Source organism: Hippoglossus stenolepis, chromosome 12 (assembly GCF_022539355.2).
Source record: "Hippoglossus stenolepis isolate QCI-W04-F060 chromosome 12, HSTE1.2, whole genome shotgun sequence".
Taxonomy (NCBI): Eukaryota; Metazoa; Chordata; class Actinopteri; order Pleuronectiformes; family Pleuronectidae; genus Hippoglossus; species Hippoglossus stenolepis.
The window spans coordinates 8,729,335-8,743,642 of record NC_061494.1 but is presented as its reverse complement, the minus strand read 5'-3'; the positions used below and the strand labels follow the sequence as shown (position 1 = coordinate 8,743,642).

General features: G+C 42.1%; 1 protein-coding gene across 3 annotated transcripts in view; it reads right to left on the bottom strand.

Annotated features, from left to right (window-relative positions):
• Positions 1–7: 7 nt before the first annotated feature.
• The window catches only part of LOC118119442 (striatin), a 28,393-nt gene continuing 14,092 nt past the window's right edge, over positions 8–14,308 (bottom strand). Inside the window, exons 3-17 of one of the 3 annotated variants that reach the window (XM_035173442.2) lie at positions 13,245–13,318; positions 10,678–10,756; positions 9,400–9,564; positions 8,622–8,757; positions 8,357–8,522; positions 7,380–7,490; positions 5,967–6,110; positions 5,724–5,860; positions 4,484–4,659; positions 3,792–3,833; positions 3,571–3,698; positions 3,306–3,473; positions 3,073–3,213; positions 1,926–2,114; positions 8–1,612 (exon numbers count right to left, since the gene is read on the bottom strand). In XM_035173442.2, the coding sequence (XP_035029333.1) occupies positions 1,443–1,612; positions 1,926–2,114; positions 3,073–3,213; positions 3,306–3,473; positions 3,571–3,698; positions 3,792–3,833; positions 4,484–4,659; positions 5,724–5,860; positions 5,967–6,110; positions 7,380–7,490; positions 8,357–8,522; positions 8,622–8,757; positions 9,400–9,564; positions 10,678–10,756; positions 13,245–13,318 (2,026 nt within the window). In that variant the 3' untranslated portion in view covers positions 8–1,442. Of the gene's footprint in view, positions 1,613–1,925; positions 2,115–3,072; positions 3,214–3,305; positions 3,474–3,570; positions 3,699–3,785; positions 3,834–4,483; positions 4,660–5,723; positions 5,861–5,966; positions 6,111–7,379; positions 7,491–8,356; positions 8,523–8,621; positions 8,758–9,399; positions 9,565–10,677; positions 10,757–13,244; positions 13,319–14,308 lie in introns of all 3 variants that reach the window. The other 2 variants (XM_035173441.2, XM_035173443.2) reach the window with 2 other exon arrangements.

Below are 14,308 nucleotides of genomic sequence, written 5' to 3'. Positions count from 1 at the left end.
GTCCGGGTAACATTTTACAGCAGGTTTTATTTTTGGAACATACTTTCATATACAAACCAGTGACTGAGAAAATGGCTCATTAGAAGCTGTACTCTACACGTACAACACCTTGATTGATTTTTTTTTTTTTGTTTTGTTTTTTTTTCAAACTCAGGATGGTTTTCTCCTCTCACAGTTTTGCAATAAACTGGAATCTGCAGGACGCTTCTCTTCCCTCAGTGTTGAATGGTTAATGCATTGTGTCAAATAGTCCTACAGTACTGTACTAATTTCTTGCTAAACACTGGACTACTGTAAATATCTGAACATGGTACATCACACCGTAGTCAAGCATGTCCACACAATTGGGGAAAACTACATACAGTACAAGCCATTCAGTTCAAACAAGAGCAAACTGGCCAAAATTAATTAGTTCTTCCTAAAGTGGACATTTAGAACTAAGTCTGAATTGTAATTATATAACCAAGATGGTTTACTTTGGACACATGTTTGTAGTCTTACTTCTGAAGTGTACAGTTACTTGAATCTAACAAACAGGCATTATAGTTAATGGTCTGTATCTACCAGCTTTGCCTTGAAATGCACAAAATTTAATCCCCAACCACACTTATCAAAAAGGAGCACTCAAACTCACGCTGCACAGTAAATTTTAAGACTGAATATATATTTTGTTTATTATAAGCATTTGTAATTTTACATCCAATGTTAAAATCGACAACATTGTGACAACCAGCTCCGTTCCTGCGCTGTGCCCCTCCCACCCCGTCCCCCAAAAAACAAGCTTGTTAAAATAAAAATTTCAAGACCTTTTTTAAAGCAAAGGCACATTTTTCAATATGTGTTTTAAAAAGGAAAATAAAGGCAGGCCAGCAAGCAGAGTCAGTCTGGGAAGCGAGAGAAGAAGAAGAAGTGAGAGGCAGGACAGCTGCAGGAAGCAGTACCCCACATTTCTGGAACAACACAACACAAAACCTGACTTGGAGGATGGGGCCTGGACCTCGGTTTGTGTGAGAGCAAAGGTCGAGGGCCCGGGGGATTGTAGGGTGAGCGTGAAGTCACAGGGGCAGAAGACCGGCTTGAAACCTCATTTCTCCACTTCACACTCTTTGAACACTTGTCCTGAGCCTCCTAGCTGCGGAGGTGGAGTTGTAGTCTGTCTGTGGGGGCGCTATAACTGGTCACACCCAGGCCTGCCTGGATGGTAGACGGGGGACTAGAGAGCAGTTCTCCTCCAGACTGGCCTCCCTGCTGACCCCTCCTGTGGGGAGTCATGGCCCATTTGAGGCTAGCGGCTACATAGTCTGCCAGTCCGACAGGAAACCAGTGGGCTGTGTGAGGTGGGACTGGACCCGTGCCTGAAGTTCCTTCCCTTGCTCTATTGGTCCCTGATCATGGGAGGCTGAGTCAGAGAGCGGGGCTGCAGGGAGAGACGCCGCTCCGCGTCATACAAACACCTTCGCGAGAGCATCTGCGCCGGCGCTGGCAATGTAGCATTTAGATGGATGGAACGCCACGTCGTGGATCGATTCCTCAAACTTCTTTCTGTGAGCTGTGAACTCCTGGATGCAGGTTTTACTATCCAGGTTCCACAGACGGATAGAGCAGTCATGACCTGTGGAGGAGGAGGAGAGTTGTTGTGTGGTACGAGGTAAATTACTGTGAAATCCACAGAAAGCAATGAGTAACTGTGAGCATGAAAACGTACGTCCTAAATCTTGAAACAAGACATTTAAGGAATATATGGAGGCAATATAGTGTCTGGGAAAACATTACAGATATTATACCCATAAAAAAGTGGTAGTATGTGGTATTCAGAATTGCCCGAAGGATCTTTAAATGGGTGTGTATGTTTAAGCTTTGAATATCAATCAATGACCAAATGCATAAAAAAGAGAACAAGAAGCCGCTGATTAAGAGACACTTACTGCCTGACATGAGATAAAGGCCGTTAGGATCTACAGCTAAACTGGTGACCGCATCCAGGTGAGCCACCATGGAGTGAATCATCTTCCCGCTGTTGTTGTCAAAGAACTTGATGTGTCTGTCCTCCTGCGCCGTGATGGTGATGGGAAGAGTCGGGTGGCTGAGGACCTTATTGATCTGACAGGGAGTGCCTGGTTAAAAACAGACAAACACATTAGTCCTCACACAGCAGGATGGTGAGACTCACAGCACGTACAGTCACTTGGAAGAAATTGGTATGAATACAAAGCAAAATGTATATTTTACCTAAGTTTCCCAATATATACTAACCACACTAACAAAACAAATACCTAAAACCATATAATAAAAAAGGGCAGTTTGTTAATATCTCTATCATTGAGAAAGAACAACAACAACAACAATATTACAGTACAAACTATGTCTGGTACCTCTGGTTTGGTAGCAATGGTAAAGAAAAACTAAACAATGTCATGACGTGCAGCAATTGTTCTTAAAACAGAACTTTGACTTCATAACTTAAATCTTAATGCAGACATTATCAGACAAAAAGGGATGATTGTAGATAAAAAGTTGCATTTTTCTGTCCTTACCCATACAAGCCTGAGAGAAAAACTAACCAAACTGAACCCGACAGGCATTCGTTTGATGCAGTTAGCCTTGACACACACGGTTATTGCTTGTTTTCCCCGATTCCTGACAGGCTCAGGTCAGGTGTCTGATTTACCAGAGCACCTAACTGACTTCTACATTATGATTCAATTTAACAAGTGTTTTATTAGCCTGGATATCAAAAGGGAATTGATAACCTGTTGGGTTATCTCTATATACAGATTCTACATGTGAATTGTTCGACTCTAGTTGGGATAAAAGAAACTGTAAACAGTTTACAGCGAACATAAGACTGAGTCTTGCCCCGGATATCTGCCGTCTCAGGCCCAAAATATTGGCTGTTGCCCCCAGAGGCCAATTCATCATCAGGCTGGCTCTGAGATTGGGTTTGTGTGTTAGGGTTTAGGATTCATTTGTTATAGTTCATAGTCACTCAAACATTAAAAGCTATTTTTGGCCTCCTGAACCCTCAAACCATTGTGTTCATCCACTGTTTGTGATCCACTGCTCTCAACCTACCTGGCTCCAAGTTTGACTCCAGACTGAGGACCAGCTGACGGGTCTCCATGTTGAAGAGACCAATTTCCCCGTTTGTGAAGGATGTGACCAGGTAAGCTGGATCACTGCACACCAGGTCTACAGAGGAGGGGACTCCCAGTTCTACACAGGAAAGCAGAGAATTTTTATCTTTAAAAAAACAAAAAACATTTAGAAACATTTTTTTTATCATAACATAGAAATCAGGTCTGTACGTTTGTTTTCGTTGAACACAGCAAGGGCAGGGGACGTGGTGTTGGCATCCCACAGCCTCACAGTCCCGTCGGCAGAGCAGGAGAGGAGGCGCTGGTGTGCACTGCTGTATACCAAACCCCAAACGGAGTCTGTGTGTCCACTCAACTCTCCACGAAGCACTGACGGGTCTGTCACAGAAAACACAAGACAACTTTGTAGTCTTTGTCGAGATGCGAGGATTGTCAAATGAAACCACAAAGACAAAACGTGACTCTAAAATGTTACCGTAGGAGTCGTAGGGGTCGATGTTGGGATTGGGAGTGTTCCAGCACTGAATAGTTCCGTCAACCCCTCCGCTGAAACACTGCTCCCCTGTACTGCTCATCACCACACTCAGTACTGCCCCCCTGTGGTATAAATATTGATAAAATTGTCAGCAAGCAGGAAAAACTAAACAAAAACTGAAAATATTTGTTTTTATTAATGTGCAGTGTTTTTACCTGTGGGCCCTGAAGGTGTAGATCGGTTCCACATCTAAAGACGTACTCCTGTGGGCAAACAGCAACTTTCATTAATCTCCCATACAAAACACAAAAGCAGCACTTAATTCTTATGTGCTTGAGATAAAATTCAAGAAAATAGGTGTTTTAATTTATTTTTTTATTATATAAAGCTATAAATGGATGGACAATATACTGCTGTGCCAATAGCTACTGTTGTATTTTTATATTACCCTCGACTCTCAAATGACTCCAGCCTCTAAAAATAAACCCACCACTACAGGCTGTGTGAGCTGCGGAGCTGTGTTATGACAAAATGAGACTCGGCGAGGAAAGTCTTGTCAGTTCTTTGTCACGTGGGAACAGTTTCCTGTAGCTGAGCCGTGTCACAGCGCAGCAATGAAATAAGCTATGATACCTATGGGACAGGAATCAAACAACCAAGCTTTTCTTTCTGATGATGCTGTTGCAAGGAGACAAGGAGGCGACTACACTCTACACACACTACACTGCTGTCTGAGTGCTTAGTGTCTCTAACAGAGCAGATGAGGGAGGACTGGACAGCTAATCGATACTGTAGTAAATTTAAAATTGTTACTTTTGCTCCTTCTAAGCAAAAAAAAAATCAATGAGAAATCCCTCTGTCGTACAGCAATTGTGTCTTTTGAAAACATAATTTGGAGTGAGGGGATTCTTACTTTTTGGCAGGGGCTGTCTTTTGCAGGTTCCACATTTTGAGCGTGTGGTCCTCTGAGGCGGTGACCAGGACGGGCTCCACAGGGTGGAAGACCAGAGCGCGAATCCCATCGAAATGGCTCCGCAGGGTGAATTTGGGGTTCCACGTTTTCCTCATGGCATCCTTATTGTTGCCGATCTGGAGAGAGAGCACCTCATCAGAGCTCAACATCCAATTAAGCAGCTTCATTCCATGTAATCAGTACTCTGAGCTTCAGTTAAATCCTGATTAATAAACCACCTTTAACACATGAGTTAGTGTTTAATTTAGACCTGATACAACATATAGATGTATATAGCTTTAAGACTGGGTGCGTCGTTTGCTTGCTCTCCCTTTAGAGACGCATTAGACGATATATTATTTGATGTCATCATTTTCAAGCCATGTGACTGATGAAATACACTTAGATTCGCTGAAATACTTGTGGGAAAGCAAATGGAAATGCAGTTGTTTTTTCAGTGCACTTAGCCTTTGGGAGCAGGTAACAGCAGTGTTTCAACAGTTAAAATAACAAGATTCAGACCCAGTCGATGTTTCTGCTGACCTACTGACCACCTTAATTGTTTAAAAATAAAAAAATTCATAAACTTGAAGGAAAAGCCAATGATTCACAATGAAAGCCAAATGTTTTAACAATCAATTTTTTAATGTCTCTATCTGCCTCAAAGGCTGAGAAATCCAAGTTTTAATGAATATTGGCAATTCTGTCAGCTCTTCAGAAACCCTCAGGTTTTAGGTGGTAGTTTTCAAACAATATTTAGGGTTTAGAGGGCGTGTGTCTGCACTTTAGGTCTTAATAGGTTAAAAAACCCTTTTCTGTAAAAACCTGCCATCCCACTGAAATAAACTTAGCTTAAAAATCATCGAACAATCTACTTAGGTATAATTCCACAGCCATGTGACTTTGACATTACTGTTATTACCAAAAAATAAAATGTCTTCCAGTGCTTCACTTTCAAAGCAGCTTTTTGAGACAGTCTATAAAAATAGCTTTTTGAAACACGGTCTATAAAAATAGCTTTTTGAGACACAAATGGCAAGTTCTCAATATATGAAGTAACTTTGGTCAATTTGATGCAGATTAGAGGAGCAAGGTGGGAGGGTTGTTTCGCATATGTCTCCAATGAGAACAAGAAAAAAAAGTTTTCCCCTGAAAATGGTTCGGTGGTTTTAAAAAATCCATTCTGCCTTTTCCTACTTACATCGTATGCCAGGCTGTCGGCCTCGTTGGCCACGGTGAGTCCGGCCAGTTCCCCCAGACCCAGCTCGCTCTCCATGGCCTCTTCTGTGCCCATAATGAACGACTTCCCTGAGGTGGGTGGGAAGGTCAGAGCCTCAACTGGGGAAAGAACACAAAAAAATAAATACACAATCACTGTTGACAAAGTTAACAAGGGGGTGGAAGCGAATTTAAACCAAATCTGCTGGTATTTTCACTCGAGCACCTTCATCCGTTCGATTCCCCTCGTGCTCGTTGAAGCGGGCCACGTTGGGCCGGGATTGGGGGGCAGATGGCGGCTGCATGTGGGACAAGTCCTCTGCATCTCTCAGGTTAGCGAGCATGTCCTGCAGTTTGGACCGGTTTGGTCCTATATAACAAGTCAGGTAAAAAGTGTTAACAAACAGACAAACAGAAACGAGACCAGTGGAGGGTGGAAAAAAAGGAATACAAAGAAAATAAATAATGCAAAGTATTTTATTTGTGTGAACAAGCTGAAAAAGAGAAGGCAGAGTGAACATGGAAGGAAAGCAGCACTGAAACGGAAGAAAGTAAATTAATAAATTATAGTGTGTAAAAAGAAATAGAAAGGAAGGGCAGTCAGCAGCAGAGTTCCTGTTAGATTAGTTGGAGTTGGGGTACATTTATCTCTTAGTGCCGGCAGTGTGGAGGAAGGAATTTTAGATCTGGGGCTGGATTTTGTGAGATCCCAGACAGAATAATTCACTTGACCAACTATTGATGTTTACAAATGTATATAATTTCAGGTAAAATAGGTCCTTAACTCTGGTGCAAAGAAATAAAGTACACAAAAGGCACAACAGCCTGAAAAAATATCACCAACTGATCTCCTGATTATCTTCTCCACACAACCACAAAAGTGATGAAGCACCGATCAGGCATGAAGAACAAAAATAGATTTTTTTAAAAACTGAGAAGGAAGCAAGGTTTTGAAAAGAAAAAGTGAGATTAACTGCGTCGTTAATATCACAACTCAATCAGAGTAAAAAACAAACAAACAAAGCTTCTGCCTAATTAATGTAAATTCTAAGAGCTCCCAGCCGCTGAATGAGTCTGAAGTGGGCTGTTACTCTGAGAGCTGCAGTATTCAGTCACTTCACTGTCACTGAAAAAGATTTTCACTGATATTAATTTACAACAGCAGCAATATACTTATTACTGTAGTATCAACATGGCTGTCAGATGAGGATGAAGATGGTGATAATTATGTTGTTATGACTGGAGAAGATTCCAATGCGAGAAACACATGACTGTGTAGTCCAGATTGGACACAGGTGGACATCACGATCACATTAATCTGTTGATATCTGACCGCATGGACGAGATGAAGTGAATATAAATCAAAACATTAAAACGGGACAGAAAAAACATGCATCAAGCATCACGGGACAAAGATGGCAACAGATTTTGTCTGTGCAGGAAACAGGAAACATTGAAGATGAAATGACAGACAGGAGGACAGAAGGCATAACAAGGAGCAGCAAGAGAAGGAGATGAGAAAAAAAAAAGCGAAGATGTTTTTGTTTCCGATTTAGGCCGTTTGGCTGAAAGTCAGGCTCTACAGAGAGAGGAGTAGGAGGAAGGGAGGGAGGCGGCGGCAACGCCTGGCAGGACTTACTCTTCACCCCCTTTTTCCCCTTGCGCTCCTTTCTGTACTGCTCCTTGAGTTTGGTTATCATGCCCGGGTCCACGTCCCAGGCCTCAGAAATGGGACCTTGCTCGTCCTTCTCTACACAGGGGGGAACAAAACCAGACCGAGAGGCTGTTGAGCAACTGCCCTGGAAGAAGCCCGAGTGGCCTGGCACAGTGTAGACCTCTCTCAGACTCCTGCTCTCATGGAGGCTTGATAAACCTCCAGGAGAGCTGTAGGCTTTAGGACCCGAGATGAGTATTTCACGATTATTAGCACCTCAGTAAGTGGAAGCAGCCTCACAGCCTTCTTGTTTTTTATCTTATTTTCAGAATTTCTGTTCTATAGGAAGAGGTGAGAGTGGTGGAAAGGAAGTTAATACCATGTGGGGAATTCTTTGATTTGAACATTTGGATTCTGAGTCATGAAAAACATATAAATCCTCTCCATGAAATCTTTCTGATTGTTTTATAAACAGGACTCAAGTACTCAAACCCACGTTCAAATACAAAGACACACCTCAGCATGACATTAAACCCATTTTTTTGGCTTTAGTCTGAGAGACTCAAAGGGAACAGGGTTGATTTGACGACACACAGGCATAGTGGACGAGACATTGTGGTCACAGGCTGGCTATGGGAACACAGTGGAAGAGATCACAAAACTATGAGTTAAACAGAGAAACTCCAAACACCATGACTTATGACCGCAGCATGATATATGAATGACGAGTACTCCATGAACAGTCACCAAACTTTGAGAATTTAGAGAAACAGGAAATCTATAGAATTACACCATTAAATAATTAGCAACTGCCTCTGAAACTTGCGTATTTTACTTGTAGATAAACAAGCTCATCATAGTCTAAAAGAACATTTTCAGAGGTTAAAACTGTATCTGTACAGTCTAAATCATCCAACTCCAACCCTGCACTTTATCGTGTTCTTGACTGATCCATGACTCACCCCAGTCCGTGCCGTCTCCAGTGCCTCTGGACTCTGGCGAGGTGTCCATCTCGTCAGGGCTGGACAGGAAGTCAAAGCCCTTCAGTGCCTCCTCTGTGTCAGGGTCTTCAGTGGTGTCCATACTGGCTGGCAACGATGACGACGGCTGCGGCTTCTTTCTCAAGATCTGGGGGAAAGAAATTTAGGGCAGTTATTAATAGTACAGGGGAAACTTCTGCTTAACTTTGTGTGTGGGCAGAAGATGAGGGAAGACTGTTTCACTTACCGTCCTGGACTCAACATGAGTCCTGTCCTTCCCCTCGCTATCCTCGTCATCATCTTCATCACTGAACTCAGCAGCTGCATTCTCGATGAACTTGAAGGCCTCCAGCACAGCGCTCGTGTCAGAGAGCTCAGCTTTCCTATTGAGGAACAACGAAACAAAATGCTTACAGTATCTGTACTGATTCCCCCCATCACTCTAAAATGCAACATGTGTAGCAAAAGTGTATGTGTTGCCCTTTCAAAGGTCACTTCACACTGCAAATTTGGGTGGTGAAATATTTGATTATCAATCATGGATTATGCTTTTACACAGGTCCAATAATGGCTGATTTAGAGCTTCAGCAACCAAAGACAGGCTTATAAAAAATAGTGACAGTGTCAGATATTTAGGGCCAAAGTCCCAGAGTGTGACTGTTGCACGGACTCATGTTTATAAAGGAACCAATTAAAATATGACATTACATCACAGAGAATATATTTTAGAGGTAGTGTGATACCACGAGTAAAAACATTTTCCTCAAAGTTTGAATACTGAACATACAGTGAGGTCAGTGGGGCCTGTTCATGGGAGGTTCCAGCACATTTGTCAAAGCATGTTTATTGTTTTATTAAAAATACATGATGGCAGCAAACATGTACGACAAGAGCTGATGAGATGTCTGACAATTCAAAAGGCACTCACTACATAATCTGTTATGTCTCAGAACCGATATGTTACAGATAATCACAGATTGAAAACATAATATTTTGCACTGTATGTTGAAGAAGAGTTTACTTACCCTCTGGTGCCCATGCCCTTTGTGTCCGTCCCATTTACCAAAGGCTCAGTGCTGGTTCGTTCACCTGCCCTCCCACCTCCATCCCCGGCTAGTCCTAGCAGCGCTCGAACCCTTTGGGACTTTACGTCTAAGATGGTGTCTGTGTAGCCCACTTCCTGCAGGTACCTGGAACAAGATGGACTAACTCAGACAGGTTGTATTTTGTGTGTGCGGTGAAAAAGTGAGGAAAGATGCCAGGGCATTATACAGGAATGTATTAATGCTGTCAGGGATTCAATTATTGTTTCACATTTATTGTTGAGACTTCAGAAGAAACAAAGATGGGGAAGAATCAGTTTCTTGTTTCTGTGAATAGTGTCATTTCCCCAGGCAGTGGTCTACTTAACAGAGTCAGCTCTGCTCAGGCAAGATGTGCTACTCATCAAATATTACACCAAGCCTGTAGGGATGCAGAAGATGCTCTAGCAATTTGTGAGGGCGACTGACTGAGAGGGAGGGGTGTCTTAGCACATTATTGATCTGTCCCTTGCCATGGTGTCAAGAATAAATTGGCTGCCTCCTCGGCCGGCATGTTGGGGCAGATGACGTGTTAGGCTGCCTTATGGTGTCTGGGATAAAGGCTGGAGCCCGATTTATTTACACAGACTGACTAGAGAGCCGGGTGATGATTACCACACTTTCCTGAGCTCACTGAGTAAAGCGGAGGAAAAAACAAACACAGAGCAGGTAATGACTGCTGCTGCCCATGTGAGGGAGCTGTCTCCCACGGTTTTTAGGTTATATCACTGCTGATTGAGTTCACCAAACATGTTAGTTTGTCACTATAACACCTTTTATACACAGACCTCACTACAATGCCATTAAGAAGACATTATATATAATATCCTGCCTTTGCCTGTTTACACTGCACTGAACAACCAATATGTTGCTGCCACAGTGTTTTTTAGATAGCATGGCGGACTTCAGGAATCAGGGGGGCGTGACATGAAACACAACATCGTCTTTGTCTGTCCCGATGCTCGGCTCTCCCTTAAACACAGACAGCGACTTGGCTTTGTGACAACCTCCACTTCCGGCTAAAAGACGGAAAAACAATGTCTCCGATTCCATTTTTGTAACTTTTATATAGAAAAGTAAGGTGTAATAAAGACGGCTGCAGATAAATGAAAAAAAAGGGCCTGTCAACATCCTTGTACTTCAATACAGCTAATTTTAGTGCAGTGGTGTTGTTTTCTGGGTTGAAAAGCGTCACAGAAGGATGAAAACATGTCCGCTTACTGTCTGAGGAGCTGACGGCCTTGTTTCCAGGACAGCTGATTGTTGAGTGACCCAGAAGTCTCGTTCTCGTTGGCCTCATCTGGAGGAGAAGAGAAGGACACAAATCAGGGCTCCACAAACAGCAGCACAGGCTCTGACATTATTTCCACTCTGTAAACACAACCAGAACATTCCAGCATCACAGCAACCTGGCAACTCCACACATCCAGCACACGGTCGCTATCGGTAAGTCAACAGTGGATTAAATAGAGGAGGATACTGGTTCGCTTTAAATTGTGCCAGAGAAATACACATTTTTTAAACAGCTGTGTCCACAAGTACCATCAGTAGATTCACGGCAACCTCGTCATCTTATACTGTGGTTCATGTTTGGATTTGGAGCCAAGTTATTCCTTTAATAACTAGCCTCAAAGCAAAAGTCTACATCCCAATAAGGAATTATTGTCCTAATAAAACTGTCTACACAACATAATCAGCAGTAGTACAGAGAGAGGATGTGAAACCTGTTAGAAGTGGCTTGTTTTTGATGCAAAAACAAGACTTTTGATTTTTAATGAGGCATTCCGACACCTTCAAAATGGCTGGATTTTGCTCCGCCCGTGTCCCATGACAGAGTAGAAAGAGCGATGAAGTGTATCCGTGCCTGCAGCATCCAGAACAACACACACTCTTTATGACGGCTTTGTCGGAGCCATAGACAAATACTGATGGGATTCAGAGCTCACTTTGATAGTCAACAACCTCAGCAGCCTGCTCGCGAGTCAGCTGGGATATGTGCATGGGGCAGAGAGATGTGTTAACAAGATTTAGATGGGGTGAGATAATGTGTAAGTGTGTGTGTGAGTGTGTAGGGGTTGATTTGGCAGGGCAAAGAGAGACGAGGCTGAACCAAAAAGTGGGTCATGTCTAATTCAGAGGGCTGAGGAGCGGGCAGGTGCGCCACCATACGAGCAACACCTCCTACTCCCAGTCTTCCCTCCCTTCCACCTAACACCTCCTCCCTCACCTCCTCTCATTCATCAACACTTCAAGGGCTCTGGTGCTTTGAACAGCCCTCATGAATAGAGATGAGGAGAGGAGAGAGGAAATATCGCAATCTGACTTAATGATGGTGGAGGACGTGAACATGAGAGGCCAATTAAACTACAATATAACAAAAAACAGGCAGTGCGCTCATACAGGGGTGATACTGGGGTAGAATAAGGTGCTATATCGGAAGAAAGTTTAGTTAAAAAGTGAGAAAAACTGTTTGGGTTTGAGGGATAAATTAGTTGTGTCTTGCCTGTAGTGGTTTATTATTCATCCATGCAGAGTTTAGGTTGTATTCTTTTAGCTTTAATGAAACAATCTCACCACAATGTCCATTTATACCCCTTTACACCTAAACTAACGAGTATGCACAGGTTTTTGAAAACACAATTAAATCCACTAAAATAATGAGATTGACCAGTAGAGGAGATTTCCTTTCTGTTTTTTCCCCCAGTGCGCAATGTTCATCGTCATGAACGCACAGACAAGGGAGAGGCTCCCTCACCTCGCTGTCTCGCAAAATTAGCGCATTCATCTGGGTATTATGTTTCCATCTCTGCTGATTGGACCAGGAGCAGATAAAAACCTGTCTTCTGCAGAGTCATTTGACCTGGGAGTGAATGCCGCTTGCATCCATTCCCATTGCAGACAAAAGCCGGATGTTAGTGGGTTTATTGACCAGTAGAAAAGGGGCTTTAATTGCTGTTCTGGAGCTTTTCAATCACATCACACGATCTTCATCAGCAGGTGAATTTGTAATTGAACTGCAGTTGTTCAATTTCACATATTTCTAAGCTCTGAAGGAGCTCTTGTCCGTGTTGGCTTAAGGGGACTTTGTGGTGATAGTAATTTCCGTCACCAGCAGATTTAAGTGGGATTGGGATTGTTCGAGTGGGATTTCAGACCAGACCCGCAGCATCAAGCCCTGATCTAGGTGAAGCTATGGACTGAAATTGGATCGATCAATAAATAAATAGATAAATAAATAAATAAGGAAAGAAAGAAAGTAACAAAGTATCTATCTATCCATCTATCTAATTGTCTTTAATTTGATTCAATTTGGGTAGAGATCGAAATATCCAAGGCAAATATAACTGAAGCTGTACAAATAATACCAGAACTGTGTGCATGGCTTCATGCAGAGATACCACTAGAGGCCAGTGAAATAATGTTTTTGTAATGTGGGTGAACCAACCCTTTAATGTGGTTGTCTTTGTCAGAAAGCTGAGTGAAAGTGTGATTGTGCCAAACCTTTCTTTCTCACATTTGATATCATGAATATCTGCAATTCAAACAGTGGAAAAAAAATGTCATAAACTCTTCAAGTAGCTCAATGTTTGTACAGTACAGCTGTAACCACAATCTTTCTCTTTCAGCATTTATGAAAAGACAGGGGGAAGAAATCTATCGAAGCAAACAAGATTCAACATGAACACACCCTTCGCATGTGTAACAGTCCTGTCACTTGAAGTATGTGAGCTCAACAGTGATTTAGTATGAAGAGGTGGAGTTTGCCATTTGAGCCTCCGTAGACTTACCAGAGTCGTAGCTTGGAGGCTTCATGTCACCTTGATTTAACTCTGTCCCGTACTTTAACTTGTGGTATTTTGCTCTGGAAGTAAAGAAAAACAAAAGATGAAGGCAGAAAAATGAGCAAACAGAGCTGATGGGAAAGGTCCAAAAAGAAAATCTTCAAAAGACTCATGTGCAAGATCTGCATAAGCTCTGACAGTCATCCCAACTATCACGTTTGAAGAATTCACTTGTATAGCTTTAGAGTCGCATTGCTGAAATCAATGTCATAAAATTAAAAATTATATTTTTAGACAGCAGTGTGTATCATTATTATACAAAACAGCTGCATCGGTAAAGGTCATATACCCCATCTCCTCCATGCTAGCTGATAGTCAAGGTAAACGTCAAATACATTTTTAAAGATGGTTTCTTTTTTTTTATAGGTTGTTATTAACTAACGATAAATTCTGATCGATAGACTGATTATTAAAAGTACACATTTTTCCACTAAGTTTGGTTAAAATTACTTCTGATCTGATGCTATAAAAATTGAGGAAACATAATGATTGACAGCTGAGACTGACTCGCAGTTGGTCGAGTGTTTGTATCAGCGGGTTCCATTAGCTGATTTCAACCGCGCAGAGTCTGGTTCCTAATGTTGTCTTCAGCGCAAGATGGCCGCATTCGTATCCGAGGAAGTGGAGATGCATTGTCCATCTTTATAAGCCATGCTTCAAATTAATTTACTTAGTTTTTTACCTTTGGATTACAGTTTTCATGGCATTATGAATTATGACAAACATTGTGTAAACCAATAATATAACATACACATGTATTCACAATATGATAACCCCCAAAAGGAAAACTCTGCTGTATTTATAAAACTTATGTAATCTCAATGCAACATACAGGAAATATAAATTGGTGTCTTTAGTCTGAATCAACCTTTGCAATACTGAGATGCTGTTTCTTCTGATGGCTACACACAAATCCATAGATTCATATCAGTGATAGAGTCAATACAGCACAAGGAGACACTCCATGATCAAGAGGAAGCAACCCTCATCAAAATCAAATTCATTTGAAA